This window comes from Eulemur rufifrons, chromosome 8, assembly GCF_041146395.1.
Source record: "Eulemur rufifrons isolate Redbay chromosome 8, OSU_ERuf_1, whole genome shotgun sequence".
Lineage (NCBI taxonomy): Eukaryota > Metazoa > Chordata > Mammalia > Primates > Lemuridae > Eulemur > Eulemur rufifrons.
Genome location: NC_090990.1, coordinates 66,445,351 through 66,465,782, shown reverse-complemented (window position 1 = coordinate 66,465,782; position 20,432 = coordinate 66,445,351). Strand labels below are relative to the sequence as shown.

Below are 20,432 nucleotides of genomic sequence, written 5' to 3'. Positions count from 1 at the left end.
ATCATCATCTTAGCTCGTATGCAGTGGTAACAGTATTTTTTCTCTTTAATGTCTTTAGGTTTTTTTGTATCTTATATGCCTAAGGGGTAGAGATTATCCAAGTGTGTGTCTTGGCTGACTGGGGAACGGTGGTGGGCTGGAGGGGATAGTTGGTAACCTCCAGGCTTACAAAAAGGTTAAGTTGTGGCTAGTACTTTAATCCAGGTCAGAGAGACCTGTGGAAGGTCTTATTGATTGGGGTGATCCAGAGTATAAACCTAGAGGACAGTATTTTTATATCTGGGCACCCTTGGCCAGGTGTCTTATAAGTTACTAGTGACTACTTATATAATGATGTTCGTAATCTGGGGCTATTGAGCCTTTCCTTCAAGGAATGGTCATTTATTAGGACTACCCAGAGCATAGACTAATTTCCCAAAATGTTTTATAATTTGGGATTTGACCTGGGCCAGAATCTGGTATTTTGGGTCAACTGTGGACTGAAATGTGTATTCAATGGGGTAAGTTGCTAATCTATCCTGAAAAGTTTCTAGATATGGCATATGATTCGTTCAATTTGTTGAACAAAACGTGTTTATATGCTGGGCACTGGGTTTCACAGATGAGTGGAACCCACCAGTCTGAGCTCATAAGGAGATTGTAGTCCAGTGGAGGGTGACACATTGAACTAAAATTATTTCCTTCATTAATTGTTCTTAGTGTAGGAGGTAAGGGAAGGCTTTACAGGGAGGTAACACTTGATGTGGGATTTGAAGAATAAACAGAAATTTGCTAGTTTTGGCAAAGGCATTTTAGGCAGATCATATAACTTGTATAAATGCATGGAGGCATGAGAGAGCATTGTACGTTCAGGGTACCACAGATAGGGGCTGGAGTTAGTGGTGGATGATGAAGAATGGCATGGAGTGAGGCTGGAGCCTAGGCCCCAGATGGCGTGAAAGGCACTGTACAGAAGCAAGGAAGCACCCGGGAAGATACGCAAATACTGTTCTGGCAGTAGGGTGGAGAAATTATAGGGGGAGTGCGGATTTGTATTTGGGATGGAGTTGGGGGGGCTCAGAAAGCCTGGTGACAAGGACGCCTGTTAGCAGGCCTTTGCGAGGTTTTGAATTGAGCTATGGTAGTACCAATGGGGATAGTAAGTGAGATATGAGGAATATTTAGGGGGCAGAATGGGTAGGATTTTATGAAAAATAGAATTTGGGGACTGAGAGCCGTGAATTTAAGCTAGTGTCCAGATCTCTATCTTAAGCTACTGTGATGGTGGTGTGATTCACTGACATAAGAAAGGAAAGAGGGGGGTGTGAGATTTTCAGGGGTGATGTTGAGTTCAGGCAAAGTGTTGATAATTACCGAGTCTCTGATTATGGCACTTATCAACTGGCCAGTGCCTTTACATTAAACCATGCCAGCTGGTGAGGCATGGTAGGAAGTTTTCCACACTCCAAGGAAGGTGCCAAAAATTCTGACATAAAACTAAATTTTCTGTGCCTTCTTGAGACCTATTGTTACAGAAATTGTTCACGTTATTATTTATGGTGAGTTATGACATAACTTGATTGGCTTTTATATTTTATAATGTTACGAGAACTATTTTTAAAAATATTCCAAATGAGTGGCATCATGCAGAACGTGGCAGAGTTCCTCAGAAAATGTGTGGAATGAGTTGAAAGTCAGCATCTTATCGTATGCCAATTCTGGTGTTGCTGTCGTTGCTCTGTGGGAGATACCTTCACAGTGTTTGCCACCCGCAAGGGAGAAATGGGGTCGTGCAGTAGTCCGCACGCTGACTTGAAGTGTTGCCACTTTGCCTGGTTACCCGTCTTCTTCAGACTTAGCCCTGAATCACGTCTGGCTCTTTCTCAAAGCCAAATTAACTCTCAAAGGATAACGATGTTGCTGTACCTGAGGAGATACTCAAAAGTGTGCTGTAGAAGTGTTTAAAAGTATTGAAAAGAAGAATCCTTATTCAATAAATGGTGCTGGGAGAATTGGTTAGCCACTTGTAGAAGACTGAAACAGGACCCACAGCTTTCACCTCTCACAAAAATCAAATCACGGTGGATAACAGACTTAAACCTTAGGCGTGATAGATACAATCAGAATTCTAGAAGAAAATGTAGGAAAGACTCTTACAGACATTGGCCTAGGCAAAGAATTTATGAAGAAGACCCCTAAGGCCATCACAGCAGCAACAAAAATAAATGAATGGGACATGATTAAATTAAAAAGCTTCTGCACAGCCAAAGAAACAGTCCAGAGAATAAACAGACCACCTACAGAATGGGAAAAAATTTTTGCATTCTACACATCAGATAAAGGACTGATAACAAGAATCTATTTAGAACTCAGGAAAATCAGCAAGAAAAAATCAAGCAACCCTATCAAAAAGTGGGCAAATGACATGAATAGAAACTTCTCGAAAGAAGATATAAGAATGGCTAACAAACATATGAAAAAATGCTCAACATCCCTAATCATCAGAGAAATGCAAATCAAAACCACAATGAGATATCACTTAACCCCAATGAGAATGGCCTTTATCAAAAAAACCCAAAACAACACATGTTGGCGTGGGTGTGGAGAGACAGTAACACTAAGACACTGCTGGTGGGACTGCAAACTAGTGCAACCCCTGTGGAAAGCATTATGGAGGTATCTTAAACAGATTCAAGTAGACCTGCCATTTGACCCAGCAATCCCATTACTGGGCATATACCCAAAGGAAAAAAGGTCATTCTGTAACAAAGACACATGTACCCAAATGTTTATAGCAGCACAATTCACAATCGCAAAGATGTGGAAACAACCCAAATGCCCATCAATACATGATTGGATTAGTAAGCTGTGGTATATGTGTGCCATGGAATATTACTCAGCTATAAGGAATAATGAAGATACGACATCTCTATGGTTCTCCTGGAGAGAGTTGGAACCCATTATATTAAGTGAAGTATCCCAAGAATGGAAAAACAAGCATCACATGTACTCACCAGAAAATTGGTTTCCCTGAACATCACCTAAATACACATCTAGGAACGACACCAATCGGATATCAGACTGAGGTGGGGGGTGGGGGGAGGGGATGGGTGTATGCCTACACAATGAGTGCATTGCGTACCGTTTGGGGAATAGTAACACTTGAAGGTGCTGACTTGGGAAGTGGGGGTGGGGGGGGAGGGACGTATACCTACATGATGGGTGCAATGCGCACTACCTGGGGAACGGACACGCCTGGAGCTCTGACTTGGGGGGAAAGGCGGTACATGGGCAACGTATGTAACCTGCAATTCTGTATCCCCCATAACAATAAGATGAATTAAAAAAAAAAAATATTCAGTGGCAGCATTATGGAATAAGTGAAGAGTCTTTCAGGGGAACTGAAGTTCTTTTGCATGTACATACAAAATTTGGTATTTATATTAACATTTGACACGTCAATTTAAATTTTATAATTTTATGGTATCAAGCTTTTATAATAATTGCTTTAAATATTTCACATGCCAATAACCCTCAGTTTTATCTAACAAACACTAGTATGTATGACCTCTTGTTATTGATCTTTTAAGAAATCAGTTATTCTGAATCCTACGTTAATTTTAATCAGAATTGTATATGAATGTTTTAGGAACAACTGGAAGCCTCCAGGAGGGAAATGATTGGGCTTCAGGAAAGAGACAGACAGTTACAATGCAAAAACAGGAATTTGCATCAGCTACTGAAAAATGAGAAAGATGAGGTGAGTTGTCAGTTCTTGCAGATGAAGTTTAAGTGAATTTTTGTAGTATGAGATGACTGTAAGAGCTACTTTACTTTAAAAAAGAAAGAACCATTCATCTTGCCTCAAATTGCTGCAGTGGACTTCTGTATACAGTGTTGTGTCCTATGTAACTGAGAGGTCAGGAACCACAGTCCTCCACCTCTTTCCCCCCTGCATCTGGCTTAGTATATTAGTTCAGAGCTGGTAACAATCGGTGTCCTGTACTGCTCTTCCCGGACTCAGTTCACTGTCACTTTTTCTCAGGCACAAGGGTGCTTTAAATGCAGATCTTTTATTCTGTGCCATACCTGTACTTAAGACCTGACTCGCCTTCTGGCATGCACTGTCTTAAATATTGACATTGTTCACCTAGTAAAGCAATTATTTGACTAAATCGGCACAGAAGCAATTCACGTTAAAAATCTCATTTCTGAGACAAAAAATATCATAATTCTAATTTCTGCTTTCATGTTTACTTAGTAGAATTCTAAGTTGTACTTTAGTGGTTATTTGGACCTATAGAGTTAATGCATTTGAAAATACTATTTTTTAATTTATGTATGAGGAAGTCATATTTTTATTGCTCTACAATATGACCCCTGACCATGTAATAACTCTAAAAATATAATATTTATTTTCAGTGTTTATATGTTTTAACTATAATTAAAGACTTTTAGAGGAATGTATTTCTTTAAAGACCCTTGGAGTGATTTAAATAGATTTGTCTGACCATATTTGATTATTTAGTAGTACATGTATTAAGTGGGTAATTCATATCTTAACCATAAGGTTACTGATACATATTTCCTTGAGTTATTTCACAGAAAATTTTGACTTGATCTATTGATTACATTTAAATGGTTTGAATATAGTTAATCACATTAATCTCTAGCTGGGATTGAGAATGGCTGTGTAGACTAGACTATACTCGCTATCAAGAGCTGCCTGAGAAGCCAAAGCAGATATAAATTTTGAACAGGAGTACCTGGCACATAGTAAGTACTCAGCAGATGTTTGAACTGGATTCTGTCTACAGTTTGGACTTATTCTTATTTGAGAACTGTTTTTGATCAGAGAAAAATGAGCCCGTTTACCTGCTGCTGTGTGCTACTACTGGCTAATTCATCTTGTCACAGACGGATAAGAAGTAAAGTAATCTCAAGTTAGTATGAGGAGGTCACTAAAAATGATCGGATGAATTCTGTTTATTTCAAATGAAGCTTTAATCATTTTAATACTAACATAAGAGGTTCTGGGTTTTAAATTATCAGAATCTATATGTAAGGTAAAAGATATGGGGAGATAATTTAGAAGTTAACACTTCTGGAATTTTCAGAATTTTTTAAAAAATAAAAACTTTGTGATTCAGTGGTTACAGAGAAGAAAGAGTCAGTCTAGAATTTTAAAACTGGTATATGGGGAGATGAATGCTAGGACTTCTTTTCTCTTGAATTTGTGAATTTTAACTGGGTTTATAATCCTCATAGAAAATGGTTTTTTCCAGGTACAAAAACTACAAAATATCATTGCAAGTCGAGCTACTCAGTATAATCACGATATGAAGAGAAAAGAGCGTGAATATAATAAACTGAAGGAACGTCTACATCAACTTGTTATGAACAAGAAGGATAAAAAGATAGGTAAGCAGCTGGCAAAGATGCAGCTAAGGGAATAAATAAGCTAATATTGTGCTAAGAAATGTAAAAGGATTGAGCACAGTAACTCATGAAGGGTTATTTTCATGCTTAATACAATTGATTTTTAGATGGTGCATGAATGTTCATATAAACTAGAAATTTAGACAACTAGTTAGTGAAAAATAAGTCATTTTGCTTCACTTCATTAGTTGCAGGTATGTTTTAACATGACAGGTGTAGGATTAATCCCTAGAGAAAAACTAAGCCAGAGGTCACTCTAATCTTCCATAGCAAAGAACTGATAATATTAAAAATCAGGATTGGTTTCTCAGTATCAAAAGAAGTGATTTTGGAATCAACATCATAAAATTGTTCATCAGACCAAGTCATTCATGTCAGTTTGAGTTCCTTTAAAGAAGTTTAACTGTGTGTTTTTGAAGCAGCTGGTCAGAAGGATAGACTGTAAAAGTTATGCATATGTGCGTGTTTAAGGTGTAGTTTTTTCTAGTAGTATTCTTTTGAAAACTTTAAAATTTACCACTATTTCACACAAATGTGCAAAATTTCAAGAAAATAGTATAGATTAAAATGTAAAGCTACATATACAATAAAGTAGAGCTATACAGGACAGTTTTGATGGTCTGGTTTAATTCAAGGAACAAAGTCTGTGTTTATTGAAGAGTGGTTTCCAAGTGGTTTATAGGCAATCCTCTAACCTACATCATACAGTGATACCCTTGAACTGTCACTTCCAAACTGAACCGGGACTTCAACAGTAGCTGATGAGCATATGTTTCAAGCTGTCACATGGTGGGCTCTGCCTGCTGTCGGTAAGCAGTTCAGTGTTGACTACATCACTGTCATTCTGTACAGCAGAGCTGTTGCAGGTTTTTGAAATTTTTAAAAATTATTAGAAAATAGAAAATGTGCAATAATAGGCAGTTAAGACAAGGTTGGAAATCTTAATATTCTAAGTTAATAAATCTTACTCATTTGGACAATCATTGGTTTTTACAGTTCGTTAGCCTCATGTTCATGAAGGAGAGAAAAATTAAAAAGCAGATGAAATGCTGAAAGTATAAATGTAGCCTTTAGTTAGAGAAGTTTATTAAGGAGTTAACTCTAGAAACAGATTTCCGCTGTTTTCTGGTCCAAATCCAATTGGAAGTGACAGTTTCATAATGATGTTATTAACTCTAAAAATTACAGTAACTTAACTCTCATCTTATTTTCTTCTTATACCAAATGCTTGCATCTCCACCTGAGTCAGAAGGGACATTACTACTGCCAAGGGTTTTGACTCCTTTGATGATGATGATGATGATGATGATGGTGATGTTAAATGTTAACAGGGTGTGACAAACTTTTTTTTGTGAAGGTGCATATACTAAATATTTTTGACTTTGTGGGATCTACAAGTCTTGTGGCACCTACTTCTCTCTGTCATGGTATGGAAAAAGTAGCCACAGACAATATGTAAACAAATGAGTGTGGCTGTGTTTCCAGTAAAGCTTTATTTACAAAATCAGGCGGCTGGCCTGCATGCCATAGTTTGCCAACCACTGATAATGAAATTAATGATGATAAAGGAATATTTAAGTACTTACTGTGCGCCAGATACAAGGTTCATCTCTACTGTGTTAAGTGCTTTAACATTTCCTTCAGTCTTCACGACAACTCTTTCATTTCTTTATTCCTACTGTATCAATGAATAAATAGGCTTAGCAGCAGTTAGATAACTTGCCAAGATCTCAGTGCTTACAAGTGGTGGAACCAGAACTTGAAATCCTAACCTGTGTACCAGGCTCACCAATGTCCCTCATGTGTATAGAGTGTATTAGAATTTTAAGCACTTAAACATGTATGGTAAAAATGGTTTTGTTTTGTGTATTTGTGTGTTTGCAGCTATGGACGTTTTAAATTATGTGGGAAGAGCTGATGGAAAAAGAGGCTCCTGGAGGACTGGTAAAACTGAAGCCAGGTAAAGACCAGTTTAAATTGATAAATTTGATCAGACTTTTCTTTCCATTCTGCATTTTCTTACTGACGGTCTCTTTCTAGAAATGAAGATGAAATGTATAAAATTCTCTTGAATGATTATGAACATCGTCAGAAACAAATCCTAATGGAAAATGCTGAACTTAAGAAGGTTCTTCAGCAAATGAAAAAGGAAATGATTTCTCTTCTTTCCCCCCAAAAGAAGAAACCTAGAGAAAGAGCAGATGATAGTGCAGGAACTGTAAGTAGCTCTTTCCTCTTTAGTACAGTCTTCAGATTGCTAATTAGAACAGTTACAACACTGGATAGATATTCTCAATGGGGACACTATTGGTATTTGAACAGGAGGATCAACTCCTGTGCTACACCCAGTCACTTTGACAACCAGAAATATGTCCCTCAGACATGCTCTGGGAAATGATGGGGATGATTTTCCAGGGACTTACTCTGTGCCAAGTATTGTGATAAATGCTTTGTAAGCATTATCTCATTTCATAATATTGTTTATAATATATGAGAAGTTATTTCAAATATTATAATTTGATGATTTAGATATTATCATTACCCCATTTTATAGATGGGGAAGCTGAGGCAGAATAGTTAGTATCCCAGTACCACACATGACAGAAGTGGGATTTGAACCCAGTCTGTCTCACTCCAGAGCTCATGGTTGTAACCACTGTGGCAGACATCCTTTCAAAAGTATTGTGTGCTCTACTTTTTAGAGAGTGAAACTTTGTTAACTTTGGGAACCAAATAATCATTCAGTCCGTAAATTTTTTATGTTCATTATGTTCTAGTCCCTGGAAAGAAAAAGCTAAAAAGATTTTGACTTTTTCCCTCAAGAAGCTCTTTTTTGGAGAGACAGGCATGTGAAGAAGTGATTATTACACATGTTAGGTGCTGTAATAGGGTGGTACAATGTGTAAATTATACTAGAACAGTTATGGCAATCAAGGAAGGCATCAGAGAGAGTGACATTTGGGCTAGTTCTTTAAAAACAGCTGTTTTTGAGGTAGAAAACATGGGAAAACCATTTGATGTAGGGAAAGTAATACATGTAGAAGTCTGAAAAAAAGTTACATAATGATGAAAAGTTCGTTTTACTTAATTGCTTTACATGTAAGTTTAAAATCTGGGTTTCAGCAAGTTCATGTTAGTGATTAGAATCTGAAAATAATATAACAATGTTGATAGAAAATGCTAGTTACCAGCAGTGCTGCATCTGCATGTGAAAGCGGTCTAATCAGTCCTTCTTGCTGTTCATCTTCTATCTTTTCTTCCTTTTTTTCCCCAGCAAGACTTTTATTGTTCAAATTAGGAAAGTATCTCTCTCTACCTTCCTGGATGTTGATAACAAATTAGGAATATTTTATATTGATGCAGGCTTTTATGACACATATACATTTTAGTATTGTTTCCCTGTGTTCCTTATCCTGCTTTGATTCTATATGATAATGTAGCGATAAAGTTTGCTGCATTTTTCTGTGACTTCATGTCAGTAGAATATAAAGACAAATATTTCTGGTTATATAAAAATTTATATGAGGAAAATAGGCTTAGCAGTTGCTTTTACTTTGGAGATTATTTCACAGGTTTATTTCTTTAAACAGCCTAGTATTAAAACAAGTTGATCTAACTTAAGATCTCAGTTCTACGTTTTGGCTGTATCATACTTACTGTACTTCTCTAAGCCTCAGTTTTCCCACATTGTAACATGATTTTAGGATTAAATAACACGTGAAAGCATCTAATACAACATTAGACAGGTAGTGAATATCTTCTTCAAACAGCTCCATGGCTGTTGTCGCTAAATATAATTGGATTCAAATTCAGGTTTGGAAAGACCTGAATTGGAGAGTTTCTATTTTCAATATTAATTACTTTTTCTCAAGTTATTTATGTTAAGTACTGGGCCATATATGTGTAAGATGTAGCACAGAAATGCTTTTGGTAAGGCTCCGTCTGGCAAACAATCTGATGACTACTGCCTGAGTATATAAAGCTATTTTAAGATACTGGTCTTTCCTTTTCAACTCTCACGATTTGTAGGTTATCTCTGATGTTGAAGAAGATGCCGGGGAACTGAGCAGAGAGAGTATGTGGGACCTTTCCTGTGAAACTGTGAGAGAGCAGCTTACAAATAGCATCAGAAAACAGTGGAGAATTTTGAAAAGTCATGTTGAAAAACTTGATAACCAAGGTAACTACTGCTTCAATGCATAGGAAGTGAGTTGTGACATTTAGGCTGTTCGTTTTCAGTCACTTGGAAAGCCACATGTGGGCTCAGACCTGAGTGCTCTAGCTTAGTTTGGTGGTTTGAAAACAAGATTTTGCCTGTGTTTAAACATGAGGTTTGAACCTCACTATGAAAAATACACTTTGCTCTCCGAGTAAAGTGTATTTTCTTTGAAAGGAGGACATCATATATCTATCTGCTCTGAATGCTGGACATGATTAAATAAAGATAACTGAGTCTTTTTTACTAAATCTTGAAAATCAAGAAATATTCATCACAATATTAATATGGATATTACTAGGTTCCTAATAATTCATTTAAAATTATTTTCAAAATAATAGATGTTCAATATAAAATATCAATTAGTATATAAAGTAGAATATCCAGGTCGCTAGTCCCTGTACATAACATTTAACAGTTTGGTACATATCTTTCTAGATTTTTTTCTCTATGGATTTGCAAAATGTTTATTTAAAAATAAAAAAACAAAAGTTAAATATCACATATTTTTCTTCAGTGTGCTGTTTCACTTAACAGTGTATTATTTTAGACATTATTTTCTGTCCTTATAGGTCTACAATGATGAATATATTCTTTATATTTGTTAAATAAAGTTTTCATGCTTTTAAGGTTTCTGCTAGTAAATTAAAGTTTCTGCTAGTAAATGAAGTCTATTTAAAGAAAATTTATTTTAATTGTCAAAATTACCAACTCAGTCCATTGTCTTAAATAGTAAAGAGCAACCAGCAAAATTACCGTAGTAGTATTATAGTAAAATACAATAGTATTATAGTATAAATTAATGTAGATGGGATTTTGAGGCATCATTGTTATTAGTAAATAGCAAGTATATTTTTACTTCATATTTGCTGAATTTAATATGAGAGCAAGATTTGTAGCACTTCATCTTTGAAGCAGTGTCAACAAGAACATAGTTTATGAATTTATTTTTCTATTATGTGAATATAGCTACATTGTTTTTAATTAGAGCATAGTCTTGAATCAATATGTATTACCAAAAAAAGTTGGCAACAGAGCTCTATTTGTAAGCATAGCATTTAGCCCTAAAATCATACAAATTTATAGTTGTCATGAACCTTTGCAGTTGCTTTGCTTTTAAAAAATTTTTCATAGTGTTAAAATAATATAAATTTAATTTTATTATAGCTTATGAAATTTTAAAAGGCCAAAGGAAATAACTACCTTTTTGAAAACCTATGAGATTCCAGAAAGAGAAGTTCTGAGGGCCTTGATTTTTAAATTTATGTCTCAAAACACCATAAACTAAATAGTGGCTGTAAAACCTACGTCAACTTACTGGATTTCTGTTAGTTTCAAAGGTACAATTAGAAGGCTTTAATGATGAGGATGTAATCTCACGACAAGACCATGAACAAGAAACTGAAAAACTTGAGTTAGAAATTCAGCAATGTAAAGAAATGATTAAAACTCAGCAGCAACTTTTACAGGTAAAGGGGAATTACCTTTTAAAGCTGTTCTCTGTGAAAGGCCAGAATTTTACTGAATCTGACTAGATTTGTATTCCTTTATTTCATTAAGTCCATAGTCTCTGACATTTTTCCAGTCCAAACTAAGTTCCCTACTGACAGATACATTGCATACTATTCCTTAAATAGTCCATGCTTTGCTCATTGGAGTAGTAGCATTTGGGAAATGAGAATCCTCATTTGACTTTCTGATTCTTCATAATTTCTGTTCTTGCCCTAAAGTTTGACCTGCCTTCCTTTGCTGTCATTTCAACTTGTTGAGGTGTTGCAGGGACCCTCTGGAACTTACTGTGTTTTAAAATTTAATAGCAGCAGCTTGCTACTGCCTGTGATGATGATACCACGTCACTGTTACGAGACTGTTATTTGTTGGAAGAAAAGGAACGCCTCAAAGAAGAATGGTCCCTTTTTAAAGAGCAAAAAAAGAATTTTGAGAGAGAAAGACGAAGCTTTACAGAAGCTGCTATTCGCCTAGGATTGGAGGTATTTTTAACAATTGTAGTGCTTTGAAAATGCTAGGGGTTTGGTAGGCCTCAGTTAAATGCTTCTAAGTTCTGCTTTTAACTCTTTCTTTCTCTTTAATTTTTTTCTAAAGTATTTTACTGTTGGTGAGCTTATAAATAACTTGAAAGGGAGGCTGTGCATATAGAATGATATCATTTTCCTCTTACCAGATTTGGGAATTGAATTTTTTTAAGAAAAACATCTGTAAGCATTTATTATTCCTTTCAAATTGGCTTTCTACTGTTAAGTGTTTCACACAAGATATCTCCTTTGGGCATCTGTCATTTATCCACTGTCAGTAGGCGTGGTGTCACAAGACAGTGCAACCAAGAGCATGTTTGCTTTTTTTAAGAAAAAAAGGAAATACAGTAAAAAATAAAGTTCTTCCATCTCCAGCCCCTCACCCAGGAATGTAGGCATTAACAGTTAACAGTTTGGATTGTCGTATATACACTTTTACAGCTTTCTTGTTTTACTTAGCAATGTATTGTCTACATATTTTCCTTTCAAAAATTATGGAAGTGATGTCTGAATATGGTTTTTTAAAAAAAAAAAAAACCATACAAAAAGCTACAAAGTGAGAAAATATCCTCCCACTTTGGTCTGCACATTCATTCCTTAGTGGTAACCAATGTTAAAAGTTTCTGTTAGTTCTTCTGGGAAGTACTATGTTAACTTTAATATGTTCCAACATTTTTTCTTTGATGTCAGTTTATCGATTTCCTGCTAGGAAAGATAGGGAATTTAGTTTCTTTATAGTACATCCTACCTAGCTTTTCCTTGTTCACATCTTATTTCTTCATAATATTGTTACTTTTGTTTTTCTGATTGCCTTTTTTTACTTTAAATAAATAATATATTTAATGCTTCCATTTCATGTTTGTTTAACTTCAGACAATATCAGTTCATTCCTGCAGTGAAAGATGAAGAAATTCTTGTAGTTATCCTTGTTCTACCTCTCTTGCTCCTCTACTTTGCAATGTTCATGATACTATTATTTTTCTTAAGTGTTATCACATTTAACTTATCCCATCATATAATCCAGGAATAAGTACTTTGTCTAAAAAACCAGGAAAGAACATGGATAACATTATAATTATTTAAATATTATTTGTTCTATTTATAACCAAACAATATGTTTTTACATGTAGAAAATATTCTTTACTTTTAAAGATTTTGCCACCAGAAGAGATGTATCACTGTCTAGTGAATTCTTTGACTTTCTCTGTAGCTTCCTTTGTGATTTCCTGAATCAGAATCAGCTGCCATGTTTCTTATATCTCACGTTTTCCTCTTTCTTAGGTTTCTTTTCACTTTACTGTATTACCTTCTTGAGTAATTTTTTCATAAATAGTGCATAAGTGATAGACATTCTGAATCCTGGAACATCCGAAAATATATTCATACTTGATTTGTTTGGCTGGGTATGGAATTTAGATTCTAACTTTTCCCCTCCAATCTTTGAATTATTCCATTTCTTCTAGTGTTTGGTTTTGCTAATGAGAAGCCTGCTTATAATATAATCTGCATTACTTTGTAGCTAACCCTGTATTTTGTTTTTTGTCCTCTTTGGAAGCTTTTGGTACTTTCTATTCTTAAAGTTTTGAAATTTTACACAGGATATATCTAGATCATTCCTTTCAGCCTGAAGATTCTATATTTCTTCAGTTTAGCACATTGACTGCCACACTAGAAAAAAAATTTTCCCTGAGGCCACCGTGTTTTATTAAAACAAAACTGATCCTTTCTAATTTGTTATTTTTTTGCTTTCTGTGCATGAGTTATTTGCAATACAACCCACATTTTTAGAATTAAATTGTCAGTGTTAATCATAATAATAAGAACATTAACAAATAAGATTTTCACGAACCAACTGCAGGGTTTTGCTTCATGAGGTCCCGGACTCAAAACTATAGTGAGTTAAATATAACTCGCATGATATTTAATGTGTTAAGGATATTTTCTTCTTTATTGTTTCCTCCATTAACTTCTATTAGACAAATGTTTGGCCTTCTGAATACATCTGTAGGTTGATTTTATGTTCTAAATTCTGGGATAGTCTCTTACCTTTATTTTATGGATCACCAAACTGGTCTTCAGGGTCAGTTTTATTATTCACTTTAGCCACTGAGTTTTTATTTCAGAATTTATCTTTTAAATTTTCTTTATATAGCATTATACTATTTTACAAATGTTTATTAATCTGGTAATGTGTGTTACAATTTTTTAAAAAGCTTTCTTCCATCTCTTGAATTATCTGTTATTCATAGTCTGTTTATCTTGGCCTTTTTTTCCTCTTATACCATTAGTTTTCTTCCAGTGTCTGGTGATGCATGAGTCTATATTAATATTTATGAATGGAAGAGTATGTGTTAGTTATTTTAAGTAGCTGGCATAGATTTCCTCCACAGTTGTGAAAGTCTGTTTCATCAATCGCTGTCTTCTTCAGGAAACAGTTTGCTCCAGCATTTTCTCCTGTCTGTGGAATCACCAGGGGATACCTGAGCCCATATCCCCCACACTACTCCAAGAGATGCTCTTGCTGCTTCCTGCATGTCACTCCCAGTTGCCTGGTGCCTTTCCCTGCATGAAAACCCCTTTGCCTGTGGTTGCTGGGAACAGTGGGAGCAGTGAGGGATGGGGAAGGAAAGATGAGAGGCCTGAGCAGTGAGTGAGAATTTAGTTTGGGCTTCCTCAGCTGTTCAGAAGCGGGGGAGGTTTGACATAACCCACATATGCCCTCTTGTGGTTTAGTGGTGGTGGCTACAAATACTGGTAGGTAGCTAGAGGACGAGAGAAATGCTTGATGAAGTCATATGTCTTTTTGTTTAAGTGATTAATTTGCAATATAGGGTATTTTTCTATTGTCTATAGTTTTATATTTATAATGTTATGTATGTTCAAAAGTTATGCTAATGTTCTGTTCCTTTTTTTGCATTGTCCGTTTGAATTCAAAATTATGAAAATAGTGATTGTTGGTTTATTAGGTGAAACAGACGAATTTTGATTTTTTTAAACAATTTTCTTAAATTTTTCTTAGTTTTTTAGGTTAATTCATTTGACATAAGAAATATGTATAGATAGCCAGAGAGCAAACACAGATAAGATAGCTGGAGAAATCGGGTGAAATGGCAACTGTGTGGATATTGAAATATTGATCATTATTTCTTTGGTTGGTTTGTTACGGTAGAGAAAGGCATTTGAAGAAGAAAGAGCCAGTTGGTTAAAGCAACAGTTTTTAAATATGACTACCTTTGACCACCAGAACTCAGAAAATGTGAAACTTTTCAGTGCCTTCTCAGGAAGTGAGTACTTCATAAACTCTCTAATCTGAACATGCATGTAAATAAAATACTACAAATTATTAATATAAAGCTTTGGATATCACCAATAAGAGCTGTCTAATTAGAACTAAAAATCAACTTTAATATTTTATTTAGTCAAAGTGGGGATACTTTTGTATACCAAAAGTAACTTTTGTTGTAAGTGTGTAATGTGAAGTTTTTGAAAATTCACAATCTGAAAATATTTTAAAAACTAGATCCTTTTAAATTTTTGTGGAATATGCAACAAATATGTCAAAATAACAATATTCAAATTAATTTATTCTTTTACCTCACTCAGAGCTGCAAATGAATCATCCTGGTTAATTACCTTCACTATTTTAGACTCACCATACATACTGTCTTTTCTCCTCCCTTTTTTTAAAACAGGTTCTGATCAGGACAATCTTGGCATGCACTCGAGGCAACGGCAAAAGAAGTCTCATAGTGTGTCTAATGGGTCTCCAGTTTGCACATCTAAACTTACTAAATCTCTTCCTGCTTCACCTTCTACTTCAGACTTTTGCCAGATGCGTTCCTGTGTGTCCGAACATAGGTATTTGTCTATAGGTTATCTTTTCACATGTTTCTAAAAATTGCTCAAGTTGCACTACTAAGGAAAAGTTGGCAAGTCTGTAGTATTAGCAACAGTAGAGGCTTTGGAGAGGAATTTAATTGATTGATTTATTTATTCTACAAATACTTGCTGGATGTCTAGTATATACAGGCATTGTGCTAGGGGCTGGGATTACAGTAGTGAGTGAGATAGATCTGACCCCTGTCTTCTTGGAGCTAAATCATATAATGTGTGTCTTTTTATTTCGCATTTAAAATACAATTTAAAATGTCTTATTTACAGGTGTTACTTAATATTTTAAGTAATTTGTCTTAAGTAGAAGTATATTGTTTTTACAGTTTTTGAGAGTACATATTTTAAAGTTTCTTCCAGTATGCCCATTTTTTTGGTACTGAAAGGCAAAAAACTGAAAAAAGACTGTTTATCTTGAGTGATAATCTGTGCGCAAGGATGTCGATGTAAAAAAAGGTTGCTCCCCACCTCCAGGAAACCTGTATATCTCTCAATTGCTGCATTTTGGTATTTTCCTGTCTCATGTTGTTAAATCATTTTTCTAAGATATTAATACTCAGAGCCTTTTCCAAGATTAATTGTGGATTATCAGAGGAGGTAGGTGGAGCATTCCTAGTGAGATAGAGGGGCAGAAAAGATCAAAGGGTAAGTTGGAAAGTGGGGTGGTAATCTCTTTGCTTTCAGTTAAGTCAGAGACAGTGGCCTTAGACAGCAGGAGTCAGAGCTGCAGCAGACTTGGCCAGTGATAAGAGACTGGTGTGGAACTAAGTGTTAAAAAAGCCAGCTGGCCCTTGGGCCAAGAATTGTTAAACAGATGGATTTTAGCACAAGAAATGAAGTTTTTAAAAGGAAGAGGACAAGACACTATGATTTATAGTTGACTTTTAGAATACGGAGGGATTAGGACTCCAATCTAACATTACAGGACAAAAGAGCTAGGTAAGGGCACTCCAGGCACATGCTGGGACACTGAGGTGGGACACACGTGGTATGTTTGCAGTGGCCGGCGTAGTTGGTGAGCAAGACCTTGAGGTGTGAGATGAGGTTGGAGAGAGAGAGAAGTTAAAATATGTACACTTGTGGAGAGAGTGAGATCACAAACCCCTGTGTACCCATCACTCGGTTTAGCAGCTGTTCACTCATGATCAACATTGTTCGAATGTAACTCCACTCTGCTTACCTCCTACCCCAGCACACATTTGGGATTTCATTTGTAAAATATTTTAGTCTGTTAGGTCAAGTAATGTTCTAAGGGCAATGGAAAAGCCTCTCAGGGTTTTAAGCAGGAAAGTGAAAAAAATCTAAATTTTAAAAAGAATACTCTGTTTTATAACGTGGAAAACAGATTGTAGGACTCAATCATATAAACCAGGAGAGCAGGTTATTGGAGTTGAAGTGAGGGATGACAGTAATTGGACGAGGGTCATAATGTGAAGACAGAAATGCTTGGATTTGGGATACATTCTGAAGGTAGAGCCAATGGATTGATGGGTTGAATAATGGGAAGTGAAAGGTTTTTTAATTTAGAGTCAAAAGATAATGTGTAAGCTCAGACTATTTTCTTACATAGAATGTTACTAAAACTTCCAAATTTGACCAATCAGAACTAACTATATAGACACAGACACAAAATCTGTCACCACCTAATACATTTTATTAATACATCTAAGAGAAAGCATAATGTGGTTGTCTCAGTTATTTTTATATATTTTAAATTTTTACCTTTTTGGATAATTGTTTTTTGTTATGAAATATTTGACATGAATATTCCTTGAAGGCATTTTTGTGTTCAACAAAGTCCAACATTTAGTACCTACGTAAATATATGTCAAGGCATTTAAAACAGTACCTGGTCTATTGTAAACATTTAGTGATGGGCTATAAAAATAAAAATATATGTATGGCCAGGTGCGGTGGCTCACACCTGTAGTACTAGCATTGTGGGAGGCCAAGGTGGGAGGATCACTTGGAACCAGGAGTCCGAGATCAGCCTGGGCAACATGCCAGACCCCATCCCTACAAGAAAATTTTTAAAAATTAGATGAGCATAGTGGCATGTGCCTACATGTAGTACCAGCTACTTGGAAAGCTGAGCCAGGCAGATCACTTGAGCCCAAGAGTTTGAGGTTGCAGTGAGCTATGATCAACTACTGTGCTCTAGCCTGGGTAACAGAGCAAGACGTTGACTCAAAAAAAAAAAAAAAAAAAAAAAGATATATAAACAAATGTATTATAAAAATGCTTTTCTGTTTCTTATATTCTGAGAGCTTCATGAAACACCATCAGGAGCATAGAAACAGAATTTTGGAGCTTAAATAAGCACCACTGTTATGCTATTGTTACTAGCCTCTGAGAATAAAACAAACAGAAGAAAGTTATGTAACTAATTGAGAAGCTTGATGTGGTTCTTGAAATTTTAAATTATTTGGTAAATTTGGATCTCTTGTTCCTAAAGAACTTGTAATAAGATTATAGCAAAATAATTAGGAATATTTGTAGCTAATTTCTATAACATCCTCATGGCTCCTTCACTGTAGAATGGAATTTTACATAAAGGCTGTGCCTTGGATTCCATGCAAAGAAACTTGTGTACTAAGTTACTTACAAAACTTAGTTTTAATCATTGATCTCATCTGATATGGCTCTGAGGTACAGGGATCTGAGGACTGAACTATTTAAAGCAAATTCCTTTTTTTTTTTTTTTTTAAGTATTGGTGAATAAGTTAAGTAAAGTTTTTAATTAGTTTTTTGGTTTAGATTTTTAGAGTTAAAAGCAATGTAATATTTTTTAAGATTGCTACATTATGAGGTCATGTTAGTAAACAAAAGTCATAAGAAATATACATTTTGAAAAGTTTTCCTGAAAAAATTATGTAAGATTCAATTGATAAATTATTCATCTATTCAACTCCATAGATTTTAAAGTTATATGATAACATTAGAGTTATCATCATATCTCTTAACCACTTTTATAGGCACTCATTAGATATCTGGATGGATGGATGGATGAAAGCATGCATGAACAAATGGACAAGTAAAGAAAGAAACCATAGAGATTAGAAAGTAGTAGCAGAAAGATGGGACATGGGGGAGCATTAGCTTTCAAAACCCACATGTCCTCTGTCTACCATAAGCTTCAGTTGGGCAGCATGCTTCAAAGTCGACTAAAGGGATAAATAAGATAAACAGATGAACAGATAAGATAAAGGTGATGAATTAGGCCATGTTGAAGCACTTCTCTTTAATGTTTGATCATTGTGTCCTCAAAATTTACCTAGCATGGGACATGGAAGCAGTGAGACTTAAGATATTCAGGCATATCTAACATACAAAAGAAAGGACGGGATAATTATTAGGATCTATCCTTATTTTCCCGACAGTTCAATCAATGTGCTGAATATGACTCCTGAAGAGACTAAACCAAATCAGGCTGGAAGAGAATGTACAAATCAGAAATGGAGCGTGGCATCAAGACCCGGGTCACAGGAGGGTTGCTATAGTGGATGCTCTTTGACCTACACAAATTCTCATGTAGAAAAAGATGACTTACCTTAGACATGTGGACTGCAGTTTCTTTCATCAACATGTTCATGAAATTTCACATCTAAGTTGAAACAGGGTGTGTCATAAAGTCAATTATCTCTAATAATTTAAGATGGTCTGAGTTGTTTGTTTGGACTTAGCTGTCTTCCCCCAAAGAGCTGAAATGTTAAATCTATCTAAAGGGATATGAAAGCTTTGGATATGTATTTTTAGTAACAGAAGCATCTGGTTCTGTGAATAAAGGAATGTATAGATGTCTGGATGGAAACAAAAGCACTAGAATGAGTTTCCTCTTATTGGTATTAAAATAGCACTTTTAGGAAACTGATTATTGTAAATGTTTAATTTTTGTCTCAAATATAGTTGGCATTGGAAGTGTAGCCTTTACTTGAATGTATACTGTAGATTTTTAACAAAGCAAGTTCTATATTTATTATGTTTAGTGTGATTTGAAATTACCTCTTTCATATGTTTTAAATAAAGTGAAATTTATGTATGTTTTGTACATAGATATACATGATTATGTTGAGGCTTTAAGATTTAAAAGTTTCACACAACTGTAAGTATAGTATTTCATGCCAATAAAATTTTTTTAGGTGGTATTCTGTTTACAGATGTATTAGGACCATTGCCACATTACATTTAAGAATTTTTTAAATCCATCTGGGCAATAAATATTCAAAGTTATTCCATGAAGCCTAGTTCTTTAGATAGTCAATATTACTAACATACAGTTTTGAGATTTTTACAGCATTAGATTTTTATTTTATATATGTAGGATATTATAATTTTTGAAAGGACTATTGATAGAGTAATAGGGCAGGACAACAAAAAACCTTTAAATAAAATAATTTAAGAATATTGGTTTAAGATATTTGGATGATAGAAGATATTTAAGATATCTAGATGGTGATATTTTCCTTACCAGATGGGTACTAGTACAGTAATATCTGTACCAGCCAGGGCTTTGTATCATTGCCAATAATTTTTAAATAATTTTTTAATGAGGTATTTACCACTAATGATAAATATGACAATGTAAAGGCATTGAATTTTATAAGTCAGATATTATGATACTCTGGACAAACTTGTGTCATTTCATTTTCAGAACAATCTTAGGCTCTTTTCTGTCTCTATAGGAATGTTTCTGATTGCATGTTTCTTCATGAAAAGTATATTGTTGTTGTTGATAATAATACTAAATATAGGCCCAGGCTCTTTCCAGGATTTTCATCACAAAGCTTTAAGTGCCTAGCCCTGCTCGTCTCTGTATATAGACACCTACACAGATCCAGTCCTGGCTAGGAAGGTATTGTAATTTAGGTCCATCT

The 20,432-nt window shown here is 35.0% G+C and overlaps 1 protein-coding gene across 1 annotated transcript in view; it reads left to right on the top strand.

The window, feature by feature from the left end:
• The window catches only part of SSX2IP (SSX family member 2 interacting protein), a 40,510-nt gene extending 21,022 nt beyond the window's left edge, over positions 1-19,488 (top strand). The window contains exons 5-14 of the mRNA XM_069478142.1: positions 3,629-3,739; positions 5,265-5,400; positions 7,303-7,378; positions 7,459-7,636; positions 9,448-9,598; positions 10,967-11,103; positions 11,452-11,625; positions 14,837-14,951; positions 15,360-15,525; positions 18,939-19,488. Coding sequence (XP_069334243.1) covers positions 3,629-3,739; positions 5,265-5,400; positions 7,303-7,378; positions 7,459-7,636; positions 9,448-9,598; positions 10,967-11,103; positions 11,452-11,625; positions 14,837-14,951; positions 15,360-15,525; positions 18,939-19,113 — 1,419 coding nt within the window. The 3' untranslated portion in view covers positions 19,114-19,488. The remainder of the gene's footprint in view (positions 1-3,628; positions 3,740-5,264; positions 5,401-7,302; positions 7,379-7,458; positions 7,637-9,447; positions 9,599-10,966; positions 11,104-11,451; positions 11,626-14,836; positions 14,952-15,359; positions 15,526-18,938) is intronic.
• Positions 19,489-20,432: the final 944 nt, after the last annotated feature.